At 42.7% G+C, this 21,133-nt stretch overlaps 1 protein-coding gene across 1 annotated transcript in view; it reads left to right on the forward strand.

Moving 5' to 3' along the window:
* The first annotated feature begins 7,806 nt into the window (after nt 1-7,806).
* Nucleotides 7,807-21,133, forward strand: part of LOC143355792 (synaptotagmin-10) — an 89,962-nt gene continuing 76,635 nt past the window's right edge. The window contains exon 1 of the mRNA XM_076790912.1: nt 7,807-8,030. Coding sequence (XP_076647027.1) covers nt 7,940-8,030 — 91 coding nt within the window. The 5' untranslated portion in view covers nt 7,807-7,939. The remainder of the gene's footprint in view (nt 8,031-21,133) is intronic.

The raw sequence follows: 21,133 nt of genomic DNA on the forward strand, positions 1-21,133 counted from the left end.
TTGTTTTTTAAATCGATTGATATACATAAAATGTTATAAATTTGTTTTTTGCTGTAATCCACCACAATGTAAATGTTAACTGTAACCTTCTCTTTTATATTCAATTGTAATCGATGTGCTCGCTAATGACCTAGCTGTTAATGCGACCACTTGAAAATAAACGATCTATAATAATAATAACTGTTGCGAATTTCACCGAACTCGCCGACTTCCCATTTTTACTTTTGCCAAACATTGTACGTCCGGCCGGTAGTTTGTTTCTTTTTCTATCGGCCCGCAAAATGGAACTTCGGAATAGTTTTTGTTTTTAACTCTCCGCCGGCGATATGAGTTGCGGAGTTTCGAGGCAATTTTTCATCTGTTTCGCAATTTTTCGTCGATTCTTTATTTTCATTTCGAGAAGGTTTAAACACGTGGCTGAAATAACTTGCTTGTAAAGTTGGAGGCTATACTCTAATCGGTGAACTCGGAATTTTTCGAGATTTTTTATATATAGAAAATATCCTAAGGACCTCCTATTGAGATAAGAAAATGCCACGGACATATATCGTCCAGAAGATACTATTCTTTGATCCTCGGCGACTGGAGTCCCTCGAGCTTCTTGGCCCCACCCCGCGGTAGTGGGGATATTTCCGCGACGAATATCGTCCAGGCCTTGGCGACATATATTGAGAAATCACTGTACAAGCAACTCGAACTCATGTATGTATATTATTGTTTACGGAAATCTTACTCTGTTTGAATAGGATTTGGCACGAAATTTTGTTGATATGTACAGGGTGCAACCGTTGCAGTTTCGCTCGTCGTTTCAGAAAATATGTCACATAAAACTTTTTCTGTCTCGTAGGGAGGGGAGGGGGGGGGGGCATTTTATGGCGATCATAAATCGTCTGTAGGTGAAGGTGTCTCCGAGTTTTTAAGCTGACCGTTCGAAGCCCAATTCGAGACGATTCCATTGACATATAATATATTAATCTTCGAAGGTCAATCAAGATCATTCGAGGTATTTCATCACAGTTTGAAACGTATCTTCGTTACTCGCCCTTGAAGTTGTTCAGTATCTCTTGAATTCGAAGGAACGAATTCTAGAATAGAATAATAGAATGATCGACCTTGAATGACCTCCGAAGAGGAACTTATTACAGGTCGATGAATCCATCATGAAACTGTACACGCCCAATATGATAATTGTGTGCGAACCTTCAAATGGGACGTCCTGAATTCGACGAAGTAAACGCCCATGGCCCTATCGTAAGTACCCTAATTGCCCTCGAGCACCATATTACCGTAAGTACCGTAATTTCATGTAATTTCGCAAGCTTCCTAGATTTACTCTCCTCAGAGGAGACGGTTAAATGTCTTCGCATTCACAGTTAAATTAAAATAGTATAAAAATATCGTTACGGCAATATGAAATTTCGCAGCAATGAGATCCCCCCCCCCCCCACCAGGGTATTCACAATTGATGATTGTGGGATTCGGTCAACAGGGTAGCGTCGATGAACAGATCCATTACATAACAGAGACATATTTCACCTAAATATTTTCATATTCGATCTCGATAAAAAATGTGCCGACAATTCTACATTGCCGCTTGACATTTTCGATTTATTACACCAAGTATAGAATCCGCCCCGGTATCCAGTTCCGTCACCGGTTACATGACGGCCCCGTATTAACCCTTTTGCACTCGAGCGGCGACTCTGAAGCGCCATTAAAAATTGTTGTGGCGCTATCTTAAAGAAATTACAAAAAATATTACAAAATATTTGTTACATTACAAAATTTGTGTTTAATAGATTACTAAACATTGAAATAATATATGTGGAAATCGGATCAGTTTCGTACGAAGAAAATGTTAATATTCTAAGACGGAAGAAAAATTTTGTTTTACAATTAAAATGGCACCGAATGCAAAGGGTCACTTTCGCCGCGCAATTTCGTCCGAATTCGCCACAGCGTCGCACAGTGGGCAATTTGGCCAAAATCGGATTCAAAGTCAAGGAACTTTCGATAGGAATGAGGTAGAGCCATGAAATTTTTTTTAAATGAAAGCTGCAACTTTGTAGAATATGGGAAAAATAGGGAGATTATTACCATCCAATCATTTCAACGAAAAAATGATTCCACTAGTTTTTGTGACAAAAATCTATTTTTTGCAAAATCCTGCGGTCGTAGACAAATTTTTAAACCAGATTTGAAATTAGCGTGAAAAAATCTATGGGAAATGATGTATAGCATGTTAAAAGAAAATTTTCTCCGCGCGTGGTATTGGAAAAACTAAAATTTTCTTGAATTTGTGCGCGTTTAACGAATTTTCTCGAGGTTAAAAAACGTTCGTACCACAATCTCTCTATTTTTCCCATATTCTACAAAGTTTCAGCTTTCATTTAAAAAAGATTTCATCGCTCTACCTCATTCCTATCGAAAAAGTTCCTTGATTTCGCATCCGATTTCGTCCAAATAGCCCACTGTGCGTCGCTGAAGCGCCGCGCACGTAAAACGTATGGCCGTGGTGTGGCAGGGAAAGTGGAGCGAGACGTGGGAGCGGCGGAAAGGGATGCAGTACGAGGTTGATAAGGGTGTAGGACGCGGCGGCGCGGGGGGAGGAGCGAGGGTGGTCGTCGGTGTCGAAAATCAGAGAGGAACGCCGGCGCGGTTGGCTTGCCCGCGATACCGTGCTCGCGAACGCAGCTCCGGGGGTAGGACGGGAGAGCTCGACCTTGGGTGAACCCCGATCGAAGCGGTCCTTGAAATCCTTGCATCCTTATCAGGCGAGCAACGGAGCCAGCCCACGTGTCCGTCCGTAGTCTGGGGGAGAGGTAGACGAGCAGAGAAAGCGCGCGGACAGGGTCGGCCGTCTTGGAAAGGCAGCCGCGGGGCTCTTCTGTTGTTACGAGCAACAAGTCTCGCAGCTGGCCTAGCTCAGGGTTTTATGGTGTGTGACCTCGCGCCACGTGACGCGCGCCGGAGCACCAGCGAAATTCAATGAGACCGAGGGTAATGACGATGGAATACCGGGCCGGGAACGGTTCATCTGGGAAAGGGATGAAGAATAAGTGGGGAGGGTGGAAACCACCACGCGAGATGCGCTCCGATTAATAAACTCAACCCTCTCTCTCTCTCTTTCTCCCTCTCTATCTCTATGCATCCTTGGACGGTTATTTTTACCCTCGGAGCAGACCGGCGGCGGTGTGTTGGGACCCGTCGAGCTTCCTCGTCGCGAAATTAGCGGTATTGGAACCGTGATTAGGTAACTCTCGGGCTTTTTCATTAGACGCGAGGGCTGCTAGGACGCCGGCTCGCGTGTCGCCGTTAGCGTGTCGTTGCGGGGCAGAGCGTTCGGTCATGCGACCACCGGAGGAATGTTACGTCTCGCCTGTGCGGAGATGGTCCGCCGGGTAGGCTACCCTGGTCGGGGACGGGTCGGTAAAATGGCGAGAACGCGTGACGGTAATTCGGCCGCGTGTAAGTTCAAACACCCCCCGGCCTCGCAGCGCACAGTTTCAAGGTCGTGCACGTGCTGGGACCGCGTCGAGTGAAAACTGATACCGTTTGCGGACACGTAAGAGTAAACGAGGCGTGCTCGATGTAGAGCACACGCCGTCGATCGTAATTAAAGGAGGAACAGCACGAGCGCGTTAAACGGGAAGATGGAAATTCGAAATTGCGTCGCCGTTACGACGTCGAGGCTGATTGACGAATGTGCACGGGGCTGGATTCAGCAACGAAGATGGGATCTACGCGAAGCGATTGCTGAAGGCATGCGCGGATAGTTTGGAATACATTTTTTAAGATGCTGTTCGAGTTTGAACATTTGTTCGAGTTTGACACGTTCACTGCCTCGGTGCTTTTCAGGATTCCGTAAAAATCCAATTCAATTTAATCGTCGTCGCGAGAGACTGTTCTTCGTAAATTATTGATCGTTTTATACGCGAATGTCATTTCTTAATGTAAAAATATTATTAATCATATTACGGCAAGTAAACAAACTACGGGATAACTTGTAGTTGGCGGTGAACGTGTTAAAAATGATTCAGTCTAACAATTCAAGTGTCTGCCACTGTAATTATTCATATCTACAACGTGGAAAATATTTCCATTGCCTAGAAAGATAAATGCAATGATAAAATTTGTCATATATAAAGGAAATATTATTACAAACATTAATATGTCTGTTTTTTGAGTTGGACACTGATACAAGGGAGGGTTTAATCATCTCCACGCATTTAAAACATTTTTTGTTAACAGTGTCTATCGTCATCGTTATATAGAAATACTAAAAACTATTTTAGAAATATTAAAAAGTGTCCTAAGCGTAGGAAACAGTTCAGACGTCGAAATAAACTGCTTCCTTAATCTAGTCAATTTTAGTCAATCTAATCAGAAACATAAGAATGAATCATATATGATTTACCATTTCTATTCATTGTATAACAAATGCATCTTAATATTATAAATATATCCTTTTTGATGTATGAACCGAGTTCACCCGGTTTGCGAAATAAATAAATGTGCAATCCACGTCGAATGAATTTCCACAACCACCTGGAAAAACGAACTGTTTATAAAAAATTTCACGTTCAGTCACATGCAGTTTAAAACGCCGTTTATTTCCGATTCACATAATTTCTGGGTGTATAACACTTACTCGTGGCCAGATACACATAATTGTTTTTATAGCCGTAGGAATTACAACACACGAGCGTAACATTAACCACGAAAGTGGGTGTTTTGCCGATCTGACGGTCACTTAATAAAAAGATTTTAACGTCAATCACATAAAAGCGTTAACGGTCCCGATTTACTGTCTCGTTAAATTTGTAAAATCAATCTTTAAACGGTCTGTCGCCTCGGACTTAAACAATGCTACGAACGAAATGTATCAACGTGCAATAAACGAACGAAATCGAGAGAGTACGTGAGATACGAATAAATAAATACGCAAGAAGATAAATGTATATTTAAAGGGAATAAATAACAATTAGAGCGAAAACGTACAACAGTCCACAAATCTTCGTCACAGCAACGGATACGAAGAAATAAACGCATAAACAAACGTACAAACAACGAGACAAAGCCAAGTTTTCGCCACGATGATAGACACGAATAAATAAACACGCGCATACAAGCAGAAGAATGTATAAAGAAAAAGAAACAAGTAAAAAGGAATAAAACGTGCATCAAGTGGCCGTTACGTCGACAGATATGAATAAATGAATACATGTTGAACAAACATCAAAGGAGATAAGTGTACAATCAGAGGAAAGAAATAACAAGAAAAATCAAACCGTACTGCAGTCTACAAGTGTTCGTTACAGCAACATACACGAATAAATGAATACTAAGGAAACACACAAGGTTACCGAAGAGTACGAACATGTATCAAGAAGGAGCATAACAGCGGTGGATACTGAATCTCGTATTTAATTTTAGTGTAGCATTGGTAAACTCCACGTGCGTAATTTTTAATTTAAAACGTTAGACATTTCATAAGAAACTAATAAAAATCGACAATAACTTGTACGCAATGCTAATACATATTTGTCCGGATACTTTTGAGCGGTAGTGTGTATGAATAAATGACCGAGCAAGCAAATATAGAGGAGGACATATGTAGAACCAAAGAAAGTAAACAAGAAGAAACAAACCTTTGATCAGTGTAGAAGTGGCGGTCACAGCACCACGAATAAATAACGCACAACTGGGCGAGGCAAACAATAAGCACGAGAAAATAACAGAAAAAGAGGAAAGAGAAAAAATATTGGGTTGTTCGGAAAGTGATTTCGTTTCTTTATTTTTTTGTGAAAATGAAAGACGATTTTCTTATAGTGTATAAATATTTTACTTAAATATATATTTCCCTTTCTGGTGCAATATCAAAGTACCCAATTACCGAATTTTGTTTCTATTACCTTCAACTGCCCTTCCAGAACGAAGTGCATCTTCAACATCAAAATTGCCGGAACAAAATATTTGCAAACCAGTTTTGGAACTGACGTTCCATCAATACATCTTCCCCACGCAAATCGAATAGTTTTTTCCTTGCTTGAACAACATTTTCACCTTTTCGATAGGAAAAAAGTAAAATACGCCGAAAATGTTCCCTCCGATATTTGATATTGCACCGAACACAAACCACAGCCCAGAATCAAACAAACTTTCTCACAAACAAGCCTTGCTGTATCATCTGTCAAAATACATAATGAAAATCGCGAAAAATACAATTACGTTCTCTCACGGTGGGAAAAAACGAAAATACTTTCCGAACAACCCAATTCTAGGGACAACGAGCCCCTCGGCTCACGGAAGATATGAATCCCGGAATAAATAAACAAACAATCGCCGGGTCGAGCCGGCCCTTAGGTCGGCATCACCCTCGGCGTGTCAGGCCACCCGGTGCATAAATAGCGAGGCGAAGCGGCGCACAGTGGTGCCAAGGCGGCAAAAAATCCGTTTTATAAATTTTCGATTTTTATAAAAAAAAATTATTTTTGCATAGCCTAATAGTGCGTGCGTAGACCAAAATCTATTAAAGTATTTGTTGTATGCTTCCATAAATAAAAAATGGGCAGAAAACAGAGATTTTCGATTAGCCCATATTACTTAATGTTAACAACTTTTTACAACATTTTTTTTTGCCAAATAAGCGTAGTACTTGTGGCAATCTCTCCACAAATTTTCAAACAAATTCGTTCTGTGCGACGCACAGTGGGCAATTTGGACAAAATCGGATTCAAAATCAAGGAACTTTCGATAGGAATGAGGTGGAGCGATGAAATTTTTTTTAAATTGAAGCTGAAACTTTGTAGAATATGGGAAAAATAGGGAGACTATTACCATCCAATCATTTCAACGAGAAACTGACTTCATTAGTTTTTGTCACAAAAATCTTTTTTTTGCAAAATCCTGCGGTCGTAGACAAACTTTTCAACCAGATTTGAAATCAGCGTGAAAAAATCTATGGGAAATGATGTACAGCATGTCAAAAAAAAAAATTTTCTCCGCGCGTGGTATTGGAAAAACTAAAATTTTCTTGAATTTGTGCGCGTTTAACGAATTTTCTCGAGGTTAAAACCCGTTCGTACCACAATCTCTCTATTTTTCCCATATTCGGCAAAGTTGCAGCTTTCATTTAAAAAAAATTTCATCGCTCTACGTCATTCCTATCGAAAAAGTTCCTTGATTTCGCATCCGATTTCGTCGAAATAGCCCACTGCGCGGCGCAGGTTGGCGGGTGAAGAAGCCACGGCGAAGAAGGAAGAGGAACAACAACGAACGGGGAAGTTCGAAAGGGAAAAACGTCGAGCAAAAAGAAGATGCACTATCGGCACGGGTAGCCAGCCGAGACCTTCACCGAGACCCAGTTGGTCGACATTGCCCCTGTGTGTTGTGCCGCACCCCGCCCTGTCCTCTCCGCGCTGGTAAACGCGGGAGAAGCGGCTGAACGCACCCCCTCTCCCATACCGATCGGACCGGCAAGCTCCTTGGCCACCCCCTAGCCACCCCCAACCTGCTAGCGCACGCCGCGTTTCACCCTGGCCTAGGGATTGCCTTGCTACCCCATCCCGTCCCGTTCCGTCCCGTTCCGCACCGTTCCGTTCTGTTCGTCGTTGTGTGCGACGCTGTGACGCGTAGCCTGGCCTAGGCTAGGGACGGAAGCGGGGTAGGAAGCACAGGGGGAGGGGGGGGTTGTAGGATCTACACGAGGGTCAAGGAGGGAAGAGCAGGATGGAGGGCTGAAGGGAATATCGTGCGGACGCAGGCGCGAACGCAGACGCAATAAGTTGGCGAAACGGCGCCGAGTATTCCGGCAACGGCAGACAACGCGGCACGATCCGAGCCGAGGTAAACGCCGTGCCACGATCTCATTACGTCGCATCCTCTTTCAGCGTGTGGAACAACCGTCGACGCCGCCGGACGGAAACCCCCATCAGCCATGGGAGTCTTCAAGGTCGTTTCCGACACCATCTTCGAGGAAACCGTCCTACCCAGCGAGGAGGCCAACTACTCGGTCCAAGGACACGCCGGTAAGTTCGTTGTCGCTCGATTTTTCTCAACCGGTGATTTACAGCGTTTGTTCGATTCGAAGTTTATTAATAGTAGCCGGCGCTGTTGTGTTCGACGGGATCACGCGTTGCGTGGCGGTGCAACACGTATTCGTGCACTCCGCGGTTTCGTTGTTCCCGGTGGGGTCGTTCTCGAAACACCCGGGACTGATTAGTGGCGAGAATTTAAAGGCAACGCGTTCCCGAGCCGCCCACACGAGCCACTGCTAACAGGTGTTTGGAGATACAGATATACTGGCCGCGACGCGACGCGACGCGACGCGCCGCGCCGCGATGCTTCCGTCTATAGACGCTGCTCTCGAGCCGCACCAGCCGGCCAGCTTTGCTCACGGAATTAAGGATCCCGCTCCGAGATCTATCGCAGCCCGATGATCGCGCGCGCCGACCGGATGGGAATTCAGCCGCGCGATCAGCGGCTTGCGGTCTCGGCCGATTAGGATGGATTAGCGGGTTCCTTCGCGACAACGGACGTTCATCATGCATTATTTTTAAGCGCGATCGCCGGTCGAAATACGCCTGCTGCGAAATTACGATTTTCCGAGCGGCGCCGAGCGGTCGCGGTGACCCGTTTCGCTATTGTTTTCGGAACGATTGCGAACGTCCGCTTTTACGGACAATCGATTCGTTCAATCTCGCTAATGGCAATATCGAGGCCCGGAAAGCTTTAACGGATTACTCGCGGTTCGATTTACTTTTTCATATCAGTGCTCTTTTGACTCATTCGTGAGACATACGCGGGTACCCGTGCACTCCTGCCCGTAATTTATCTCGGTGAGGTGGTGTAAATATGCAGGTGTAAACGTATGCGCTGAAGTTCTTCCATTGGAATGAGGATTTTCACTGCGGATAAAGAGATCGGAATGGATAACCTAATTTGACGATTCTATTTCAACACGTTGACTGCCATGTCACCCATATGTGGCGGAATTATTGGTCCGGGTTTTAAAATGAATTTTTACGTTAATATGTGGATTGTACCGATTAGGTTCTATAAAATGCAAGAAAGCTGGAGGACCACTCGATATCATACATTTAATTTTTGTTTCAATTTTTATTTCATTAAGTAACTCACTTTGGTTTTACGGAATTTTTGAGGTTTCCAGTTTGGCAGTCAAAGTGTTAATACTGTGATTTAAAGGATCATGTTTCTGAACTTTTGAGGTTTCTAGTTTGGCGGTCGAAGTGTTAATACTGTGATTTAAAGGATCATGTTTTTGATCATGCTTTGGGTCGCGTTGATTTGTCGGTGCTCTCACCATAGTCTTCAGCATCGTAACATACTGACAGTTCGAAAGAGCAGTTTGTACTGATTGTTGAGTTTGTCAACAGAGTATCCAGTATCGAGATTAATTTATGTTAATATGTAAACTGTACCGATTAGGTTCCATAAAATGCAAGAAAATTGGAAGACCACTCGATATCATACATTTAATTTTTGTTTCAATTTTTATTTCATTAAGTAACTCACTTTGGTTTTACGGAATTTTTGAGGTTTCCAGTTTGGCAGTCAAAGCGTTAATACTGTGATTTAAAGGATCATGTTTCTGATTTTTTGAGGTTTCTAGTTTGGCAGTCGAAGTGTTAATACCGTGATTTAAAGGATCATGTTTTTGAATTTTTGAGGTTTCTAGTTTGGCAGTCAAAGTGTTAATACCGTGATTTAAAGGATCATGTTTTTGAATTTTTGAGGATTCTAGTTTGGCGGTCGAAGTGTTAATACCGTGATTTAAAGGATCATGTTTTTGAATTTTTGAGGTTTCTAGTTTGGCAGTCGAAGTGTTAATACCGTGATTTAAAGGATCATGTTTTTGAATTTTTGAGGATTCTAGTTTGGCGGTCGAAGTGTTAATACCGTGATTTAAAGGATCATGTTTTTGAATTTTTGAGGTTTCTAGTTTGGCGGTCGAAGTGTTAATACCGTGATTTAAAGGATCATGTTTTTGATCATGTTTTGGGTCGCGTTGATTGGTCGGTGCTCTTAGTGTTCATCGTCGTAACATACTGACAGTCCGAAAGAGCAGTTTGTACTGATTGTTGAGTCTGTGAACAAAGTGTCCAGTATCGAGATTAACAATTTTTTGATATTCTACGGAAATTACTAACCCCAAGACAATGTAAGCTAATATTTGCTGATAATGTACGTCGATAGTTGATGAACGGTACCGACACCGTGCTGTGTGGCTGGGTCACCAGGGACCCGGTGCAGTGTGGCTAGTGGATAGAGTAGGTTGTTCGATGTGCCGCGCAAATGTTTACATTCCGGGGACGCGCCGCCGCAACGAAACATAAACGTACGTTGGATTGTTGTTATTATCCGGCTGTTTGCGACTCGTAGAGTTCGGGTACTGTTTCAAACGCGCGAGAGTTACGGGAACCGAGAGATAGAGAGCAAGAGACGGGTTTAATTATTTCGATTCCGGTGTTTTTAGGGAATATTATTTGGACGATAATTAACTGTCGCGCGCCTTGAATGCAATCACTTGGCGATTGTTTCGCTACGGTGAATCCGGCCAGCGGAATATATCATTTCTGGTCGGCGGGTACGCGTGTCGCGCGTGTCACAGCTTGTTCGTTATTGTTCGGAACGGTCCATAGAATTCCGTATATAAACGCGGATCCGCGACGGGAATTATGACGGTTCTAATATTTCCGCGGGGCATCCTTAGGCTCCCAGGAAGGGGACAAATGGTTCGTTAAAGTAACACGATTGAAATGCGAACGGTACACAGATGGAAATCACTTTTCGCCGGTAATCCGTTCTCGCGAAAGACATCGTGTCTCGCGGATTTGCATAGTCTCTCGATCGAACAACTCGATGCGCGAGCCCCGTCGACGATAAAAACAGTTCCCTTTGTGGAACGCCTGAGCAAGTTACCTTTTCTTAGGTCGTTCTTCCATTAATGCCAACGTCGCGAGAACTTTAACGGGAAAAGTGACTTGCAAAAAGTTCCACCGCTCGGCGACTCCCTTTCGTTATACAGTTAGTTCCAAAAATATGCGGACGTCGAACTTTCTCCTGCAGGGTGTCTCAGTTTTAAAACATTGTTAATCCGATAAATATTTGCTCCGCTTCTCCTTAAAATTCTGCGTCGTTCGAACCCCAGAAACGTCAATATTTTATTAAATCTCCTGAAACAACCATCTTCTTAAATCAATAGGAACTCGGTAGACAGATAAACTCCCTTTCATTATACATTTAGTTCCAAAAATATGCGGACGTCGCTGAACTTTCTCCTGTAGGGTGTCTGAGTTTTAAAACATTTTTAACACTAGGTTTAGGGGTTCAAAATGACGGGTTCTAATATTTTTAATTTACAATTATCGAGATTGTGAAGATCCATCTACGTGGAATTACTCAACAAACTTATTTCCTCAGGTATATACTATTTACAAAATGGCTGAAAACTTGGATAGACACATTCTTCTTATTTTTATAAAGTAACGTAACATACTCGCTCTTAATGCTCCGTAAACCTAGTGTTAATGCGATAAATATTTTCTCCGCTTCTCCTTAAAATTCTGCGTCGCTTGAACCCCAGGAACGTCAATATTTTATTAAATCTCCTGAAACAGCCATCTTCTTAAATCAATAGGAACTCGGTACAAAGATAAACTCCCTTTCGTTATACAGTTAGTTCCAAAAATATGCGGACGTCGAACTTTCTCCTGTAGGGTGTATCAGCTTTAAAACATTTTTAATGCGATAAATATTTTCTCCGCTTCTCCTTAAAATTCTGCGTCACTATTTCGAAACAGCCATCTTCTTAACACTAGATTCACGGGACCCGTCAAAATGACGGATTCTAATATTTTTAAATTGCGAATATTGAAATTGCAAAAATGCATCCATGAGCAATCATTTAAAAAATTGACTTCTTTGGGTATATATTATTAAAAAAATGGCTACAAACTTTGATCGATTCATGTAATTTCTATAAAGTAATGTAAAATAGTCATTTTCAGTGCTGCGTAAACCTAGCGTTAAATCAATAGGAACTCGGTAGACAGATAATGCCACGAAATAAAAACGTGACGAACTCTCAGAAATAAAATAATTAAAAACGGTGATTGAGTTAACTCTTTCGTGCGCATCGAGACATTTGCTGTAGACTATAACTGACCGAGACCGAGTGTTCGTGGCACGGTCGAAGCTACTTGTTGCCCGAATGGTTTTGTCGGCGACTGTACGAGGCCGCGGTGCTTTCTATTCGGCGCGAGGACCATTTCGTGGATGTTTCTGGAGCTTGTCGGCGAGGAAGCGGACGAATGACGGATCGAGGTGCCCGGGGAAGTTCGATTTATCACGGGACACTTTTTTTTAAATTTATTTATTTATTTATACAGGTCGCATCAACAACTAGGTCATTAGCGACCACCGATATTATATCATAATATTACATTATTATATCTTTGTACTTAACATATAAGTCACTTATAAGTATACTGAGGAGAACAAATTTCGTAATTGTTATATGTACACAATATTACAAAGTGTGAAAAATTTTTGTGGATTTTAGAAATCTTAAAACTTGGACTATATTCGACTTAACATTGAAATAATCATCACGGGACACTTGAAACAGGGAAAAAGCGAGAGCGGGCACGTGCGAGCGTCGCGTGCGCGCCGATACCGGCACACGCATCAATCCTATTTATATTTGCGGAACAATCGATACTATGCGACCGGGGGGAAAAAGTCTCTTCGAGGGAGCTGGACCGGCGTCGACCGGTGAAAGTGGCGAAAAAGAAAAGCGGCACACTTTCCTCGCGATAACACGAATAAAAAAGTGTGTCCGTCGCACCGTTGGGGGCTCATTAAGTCCTGGCCTTACGTCGTCGATGATGTTGTCGAGAACCCCGATAATTGCGTTTGAGTTTCGCAAAATCGGACTCTCCAATCGCGGCCGCGGAATCTGTTATCGAGACAGGCGATCATATTCGAATCGTACGTAACGACTGGTCGAACGTGAATTTAATTAGCACGCGACACTGCATTGTCCTTGCCTGGATTTATGTAAATATGTACAAACGAAGCGTAACGAAGCGTGCGAATAAATCCACGCGCGATTGCCGATTGTAGTAACGATGTTAATCAATGAGGAGCGATCACGTGTGCAGCCTGGAATGCCGTTGATTCTATTAATGATTTAACGTGATTATGTTAATGACGTTTGACACAACGTACGGCTCGAGATGATTTATTCGGATTTTATAAGCGACAACGCTTTTTATGCGGGTTGAAAGCGCGAACCGGTCAATTTGGAACTGTTCGCGAACCAGATTTGGTATTGTTAATGACGTTTGCATTTATATTTAAAGCAGAGATTATTAGACTGTGAAGCTCCACGCGTTTATGCCGTCGCAAAATAATAGAAATTGTTCAAAACTCTGGAGATGATAGAACTGATTACCGTTTCAATTTATTTCTCATTCGTTACAAGCGTCGACGAAGAAAAGAAAATTTCATTTAACTTCACTTTCTTCGGACTAGTTGATGGAAGAATAAATTCCTGCTAACTTTCACAATCTGAAGATCATTTTTATTTGCCCATCTCTCGTCCTGTCTTTACGTTGAAAGTGTGAGCTGTTTACTTTGACATTAATATTAACGATAATGTTCTCGGTGGGAGAGAGAACGACATAAAAATAAGCATGGCAGAATTTTATTCATTCACGAGGGAATGAAACATAAAACAGTAAAAAATTAGAAAAATCTAAGAACATTGTTGTCAATGTACAGAGATCAAGGGGTGAAATGAATTTTTATTCAACTCCTGTTTCCCTCGTTGCGGAACAAATTATTTTGCACGGAGATCCGCGTCCATTTATCGATAAACATTAGAGAGACCCATAAGTAATCAATCATTTTGAAATCTAAAACAAACTTTGTAGTAAATTCAGTTGCATTTGTAGTTGCATTAAATCCCGCATGAAAAAGTATGCAATGACGAATACGATCCTCGGAAGGTACGGACGCCGCCATTTTATTACAGGGTTGTAAAAAAATTATACTTTCTAGAATATTAAAAGTGTTTCCTCTTCAACGACCGGTACAGAAAGGCAAAACAAATTCTTTGCAAACAATTGATTACTTATGTGTACCCCTAATGAAAGTCATTGAAAAAGCACAGGTTCCAGCAGAGATTTCGGTACTGTTTTAACACTTTGAACGCCAAACTAGAAACTCGAAAAATTCCATGAGATCAAAGTAAGTTATGTAATGAAATAAAAATTGCAATATATTAAATGTACGATACTGAGTAATCCTCCAACTTTCTTCTCATGTTACAGATCCTAATCAATTCATTTAAAATCCTGCACAAATAATTCCGTCACCCACGTATGGGTGACGTCACTTTTCTGCAGGGAGTAATGAAAGCGCGACAAAATCGGATTCAAAATCAAGGAACTTTCGATAGGAATGAGGTAGAGCGATGAAATTTTTTTTAAATGAAAGCTGCAACTTTGTAGAATATGGGAAAAATAGAGAGATTGTGGTACGAACGTTTTTTAACCTCGAGAAAATTCGTTAAACGCGCACAAATTGAAGAAAATTTTAGTTTTTCCAACACCACGCGCGGAAAAAATTTCTTTTTAACATGCTATACACCATTTCCCATAGATTTTTTCACGCTGATTTCAAATCTGGTCTCAAAATTTGTCTACGACCTCAGGATTTTGCAAAAAATAGATTTTTGTGACAAAAACTAATGACATCATTTTTTTCGTTGAAATGATTGGATGGTAATAATCTTCCTATTTTTCCCATATTCTACAAAGTTGCAGCTTCGAATTCCTATCGAATGTTCCTTGATTTTGAATCCGATTTTGTCCAAATTGCCCACTGTGCGCCGTTGGGTCGGAGCATGCGCGACCGTGAAAAAAGATTTCCGCCTGTTGTTTTTCCGTGTGTACCGTAATTTCCCGTTTATTTTCAAAGGAAATATGAGAAGGGGGCGAGCCGCGATAGAAGTGCCCGCGGCGGAAAAGAGCAAATCGACGTCGCATTAAAGACACGACACGGAACAATATGGTAGAATCGTCCTTGGCCTGTTAAGAGCGCGTACGGCTCGATAGGGAGCGCATAGTCTTCTGGAGCATAGTCACCCGGCGGATTTTCCAGCGGGCGTCCTCGCACACAGGGAAATATTAACGCGAGCCGGGGGTGGCTGATAATCAACGCCGAGACTCTGCCCGAGCATTCGAGCCGCTTAAATTTTCCAGACCGTGTTTCATCTTCCTTTTTCTCTCTTTCTCTCTCATTTATCCCGGAGATTATCGTTGCCCGTCGAAGTCCGCACGAAAGCCGCGCGGGACACGGAAAACCGAGTTCATTGGACATGCATTTATGCTTCCCCGACAAAAACGTAATATATTCCGCCGTTTCCTTCGTACCGGGAAACTGGTGTTACCGATTTCTCGGGAAACGAGGAATCCGATTATTTTTCCCAGCGCACAGCTGACCGCCATCTTGTTCTAAATTGTTACTTCATATTTCGCTACCACCGTCACTAATGTGTTGGGTTCTCGAAAAGAACTCTATCTTCGTATTTAATCGCGGAAATAAATATATCTTTATTCAATTAAATACAAGCGGTTGCCGGCGGAGTTTATCTTTGGGCAACTAATTCCAGTAGTCGAATGGACGATGTTGTGTTTACAAGTGTCGGTTGAAATTGAAATAGCCTTGTCTCCGACACGAGACGTGCTGTTCGCGAGAACGTTAACAATTTCTTGAAAGACGTTGTAAGTGTCTAGTCAAGCCGTAATATCGATATAGTCTCGGAGAGATCTAAGGACTATCTGCTGCCCCGAGGTCCGCTGTTCTTTTTCGTCACCTCGGTGGTGACGCTATTTTTTGGCCATGGGCCCGTTTTCGGGGGAAGAACCATCCCTATTCGTTAATTTGACTTGAGGGCGGAGGATCTTCTGGAACAACCCTCACCGGTGGAGGAGGAAGTCCCACCTCAAGTCAAATAAGGAAGAGTTCCCAAAATGCGATTTATGGGACCCCGGAACAGCGCGACGAAGGCCTAAGTGGCCCACGTAAGCCGTGCTAGCCAAGTGGCTAGCAGCTAATTTATTGCCCCTTGGCCGAGGTCCGGTGACAAGACCAAGGGCTGGAAAAACGTGCGTTTACTGTCTCTGGTTTTCGTCCGTTTGACGAAACCCAGAGACACGGTTATTGGGGTTGTAGCGAAACCCGAGCGTACCTCGCGTCGTGCGGAAGAGGATTTACGACCCCTTGGCCGCCGCGTGTAGTGGGCCATAAGGCCCGCTGTGTCCGAATCCGGAACCCTCAAGTACCTCGCGGACGGTACACGGTGTGAGGGTCGCACGGATTGACTTATGGCCACTTTTCCAATGCCATCAGCTCGAATCCTCAAGCGCCTCGCGTGCGGCAACTCAAGGATTAGCATTCTTCGTGATTAGTCGAAGGACGGACAAAAATCGGAAAAGGGCCTTCAACGACATCTGGAGAACGTGAAATTACGCCGTAAAAATGAAACTACGATATTCTACGGGGGCCGCGGCATGCATCCTCTCGGAACCGTACATGCTCCCCCCGTTGAACTATACAAGTAGTTCAAAAAATCGCGCAATGTCGTTAATTACGATAAATCGAAAGGAACATCACATAACATAAACGTAAATCAAAAACTAAATATAAAGAAAAACCGATATACAAAACGATACGTAAAAATACGAAATATTCGAGAAACACGTAAAACGAACGAAACATAAACGCGTATAATATACTAATAATATGTGTCTAAAACTAAAATGCATAAATGATAAACGAAATACAAACGAAATATTAAAAATTCGAAAATTAAGGTTTCACGGGCTCGATCGGTAAAGGCGCGAGGTGTCGAGTGTTGCGTTTGTACGTGCCGTGAGTTGTGCGTACAGTTACCGCGCGTATTATGTCATCCTTGCCTGGATGAACCTCGATGACCCTTCCGATGTTCCATTGGAGTGGTGGCAAGTTGTCGTCCTTTAACACGACAATCGTCCCTTCCTTGATGTCATGTGAACCCTTTGTCCATTTTGCTCGTACGTTTAGGTGGTTGATATATTCCTTGTACCACCGGCTCCAAAAGTCCTGTTTTACCCTTTGAATATGTTGCCAGGTGGAAAGCCGATTGGTAGCTGTCTTGGTAAAATCGACTTCTGGTATGCTCGTCATTACGCCACCAATTAAAAAATGACCGGGAGTCAGGGCGGATAGGTCGTTAGGGTCTGAAGAAAGGGGTGTCAAAGGACGTGAATTTAGGATTGCCTCGATTTCGGTAGTAAAAGTCGCAAATTGTTCATACGTAAACAGTTCGTCGCCGACAACGCGACGTAGGTGGTGTTTGAATGACTTTACCACTGCCTCCCACAATCCCCCGAAATGGGGAGACAGCGGAGGTGTGAAGTGCCACGTAATCTCTTTTTCTAAGATATATTGACGGATTTCTTCATTTTCGCTTAAGGTCCGAAGCAAATCCGTCATCTCATTTTTCGCACCGACAAAATTTGTTCCGTTATCGGAATAAATGTTCCGACAAATGCCGCGTCGCGCAATAAAACGTTTTAATGCGGCTAAAAAGGCTTCCGAGCTCATGTCGCTGACGACTTCCAAATGTACGGCTTTTGTCGCGAAGCAGACAAACACAGTAACGTAAATCTTAATACGGTTACGGTTGCGGTATCGTCGTTCCTTTATATAAAAAGGACCGCAACAATCGACTCCGACATTCGTAAATGGTCGGGATCGCGAAACTCTAGCGGCCGGTAGATTCCCCATGACATAATTAGTCATCGGAGGATTACATCGAAAACATTTTATACATTGGCGGATAATTTTTCGCGTTATGTTTTTCCCATCGATGGGCCAATACAATTGTCGAACGTGGTAAAGAGTAGCTGTCAAACCCGAATGATAACCTTGTACATGAGATTCGCGAATAATGAGATCGGTAATATGATTATTTTTCGGAAGAAGAATCGGATGCATTTGATTAAACGGTAAATTTGAATTTTGTAAACGACCTCCAACACGTAAAATGCCCCTTTCGTCGACAAATGGGGATAACGGTAGCAACTTGCTTTTTGAATTTAATTGCGAACTCGTTTTTAAATCCTGCAATTCTTGAGCAAATGATTGCTGCTGAGTTAGCGAGATAATTTTTTCTTTCGCGCGTTGCAGTTCTTCGACAGAAAGATGTCCGGTGATTCGGGGTCTCGATATGAAACGTAGACAATAAGCGATGACTCTGGTTAATCGGCGGATACACGAATATTTACTTAAAATTTCCAAAGGTTGTACGGTGGTGGAGATTAAACACGTAAGTTTTCGTACTTCCGGTAAAACTTCTGGAATTTCGAAATGCGAAATTGGCCAAAATGTTTCGTCTAATTTCAGCCACGGTGGCCCATAACGCCAGAGACTGTTTGCCATGAAATTTTTAACGTTAGAACCGCGTGAGAGTAAATCGGCAGGATTATCGATCGATCGAATATGTCGCCATGTCTTAATATCTGTCGTTTCTTGAATATTGGCAACCCGGTTCGCGACAAAGGTTTTTAATGTATTCGGAGACCGTTGTAACCAATGAAGAACAATTGTAGAATCCGTCCACAATACGGTAGAGTGGATTTCCCTTCGGATTATTTGTTTAACATTGGTATACAGTTCGGCAAGCAATTTAGCTCCACATAACTCTAATCGCGCTAAACTAATGGTTTTTAGCGGAGCTATGCGGGATTTGGCACAAATCAAATGAACTGCGATATTTCCAGACATGGATATAGTGCGTAGATAGATATTGGCTCCGTATGCGCGCTCACTAGCGTCACAAAAGCCATGCATTTCAATTCGTTTAACTTCGTGTTGCGAAATATGCCGTGTAAAAGTGAAATCTTTTAACAGCCTTAACTGCGCTTGATAATTCGACCACTCGGTTTGGATATCTGCAGGTAAGGATTCGTCCCAATCTAGTCGCAGTTGCCATAAACGTTGCATAAGTATTTTCGCGCTTACTGTTACAGGTCCAAGGAGACCTAATGGGTCAAATATTTTGGCAATAGACGAAAGGATTATGCGTTTAGTATGCGTTTGCCTGTTGTCAATAGATACGGTATATCTAATTGAATCGTCACGTGGATTCCAGATCACGCCGAGGGTCTTGACGGATTCATCGCCGAAATACTTCGGATGAATCTGATCTTCCGATAGTTCTGATAATAAATTTGGGTCATTCGATACCCACTGTCGAATGTTAAGTTCCCCTTTCTTCAACAAATTAATAATATCGTTACGTAATTTACGGGCTTCGCGGAATGTTGCAGCACCGGTCAAAAGATCATCAACGTAAATGTCCCTTTTAATGACCTCGGATGCTGCGGGATAATTGTCCGATTCGTCGTTCGCTAATTGGTGTAAACACCGTATTGCCAAGTATGGGGCTGAAGCTACACCGAAAGTGACTGTATTGAGCTCGTATGTAGAAATTTCGTTTTTGTCGTTCCGCCAAAGAATCCGTTGATACGGACGATCTTCGGGACGCACGAGAAATTGCCGATACATCTTCTCAATATCCCCGGTTAGCACGTATGCATGACTTCGAAATCGCAATAATAAAGAGAAGAGATCGTCTTGAATCGTCGGACCAACTTCGAGTGCATCATTTAACGATATACCGGTATCCGATTTAGCCGACGCATCGAACACAACTCGACATTTCGTCGTCGAGCTGGTGGGTTTGATGACGGCGTGGTGCGGTAAGTAGAAACCGAAAGAATTGTCGGGTGAGTCTATCTGTGTCATATGACCTAACGTGATGTACTCATTTATAATCGCGGTATATTCTGTCTTTAGATCGGGATTTCGAGCGAATCTGCGTTCTAAAGACATAAATCGGTTTAATGCTTGTGTTCGGGATTCGCCGATGTCTCGCTTCTTCTCGTTGAACGGAAGCGCGACAACGTATCTCCCGGATTGTTCGCGTGCAACGGTACGGATAAAATGGGATTCCACTTCATTTTCAATTGCCGACAAGTGATATTGTTGTGGTCCCTCTTCGATTTCCCAGAATTTTCTAAGATCGAAATTAACGGTATTGAGGAATGTTCGCGTTTTTCCGATAGAAACAGTAGGTGCGCTCCCCCCGATGACCCATCCGAATTGGGTTTTGTGCAAAATCAAATCTGGTTTTCCCTTCGATTGAATCTGCAGTTGACCGATACTGAAACTAGATAATGTTGGTCCTGTTCCAATCAACATATCTACAGGGGAAGGCTTGTGAAAATGAGGATCCGCAAGAGTAATATTCGAAGGAATTCGTAATTTACTGCGATTTATTTGGTGGTCTGGTAAGTGTCCTGCGATACGCGGTATGATAAAAAAATCGAGAGTGCGAGAAAATTTATTTAATCGAGACATAATCTTGACCTTTACAATCCGACTCGTAACCGTTTGAAGTTCATTCAACACATCGATATTCACCATTTGCATGTTAGTAGGTAGATTTAATTTTGCTGCAAATTCTTCGGTTATTAGGTTCGCGTTAGAACACGTATCTAATAAAGTGCGACATTCGATAGGTTGTTCTTGGTTGTCAAATGCACGTACGATTGCAGTCGTTAACAACCCGTGAGTAGCTCCGTCTGTTATTAAAGTTTGATGATTTTCGAATTTGGTCGGAATATCGATGTGGTTAGTCTGGCGTCATTCTTGATTGTTTAATTGCGGATCCGAACGAGATTTGATTTTTTCCAAAGGTGCGTGCGCGGTTTTATGCAGTCGTGAATTGTGTTTTAATTTGCAAAATTGGCATGTCCCCAACCTGCATTTATCCACCGAATGACCGGGCAACAGACAGTTCAAACATAATTTCGCATTTTTCACGGCTTCGATACGCTTTTCTATATTCATGTCTAGAAAATGAGGACATTGATACGTACGGTGCCCTTCGTTTTTGCAAAAAGAACAGGGCCATACTCGCGCCTGAGTTGCAAAGGCGGTCCGGCGTTGAAATTTCGGTGACGGAGGAGGTGAATTTCGCGATCGCGTTTGT

The sequence above is a fragment of the Halictus rubicundus genome, chromosome 7 (genome assembly GCF_050948215.1).
Source record: "Halictus rubicundus isolate RS-2024b chromosome 7, iyHalRubi1_principal, whole genome shotgun sequence".
NCBI lineage: Eukaryota > Metazoa > Arthropoda > Insecta > Hymenoptera > Halictidae > Halictus > Halictus rubicundus.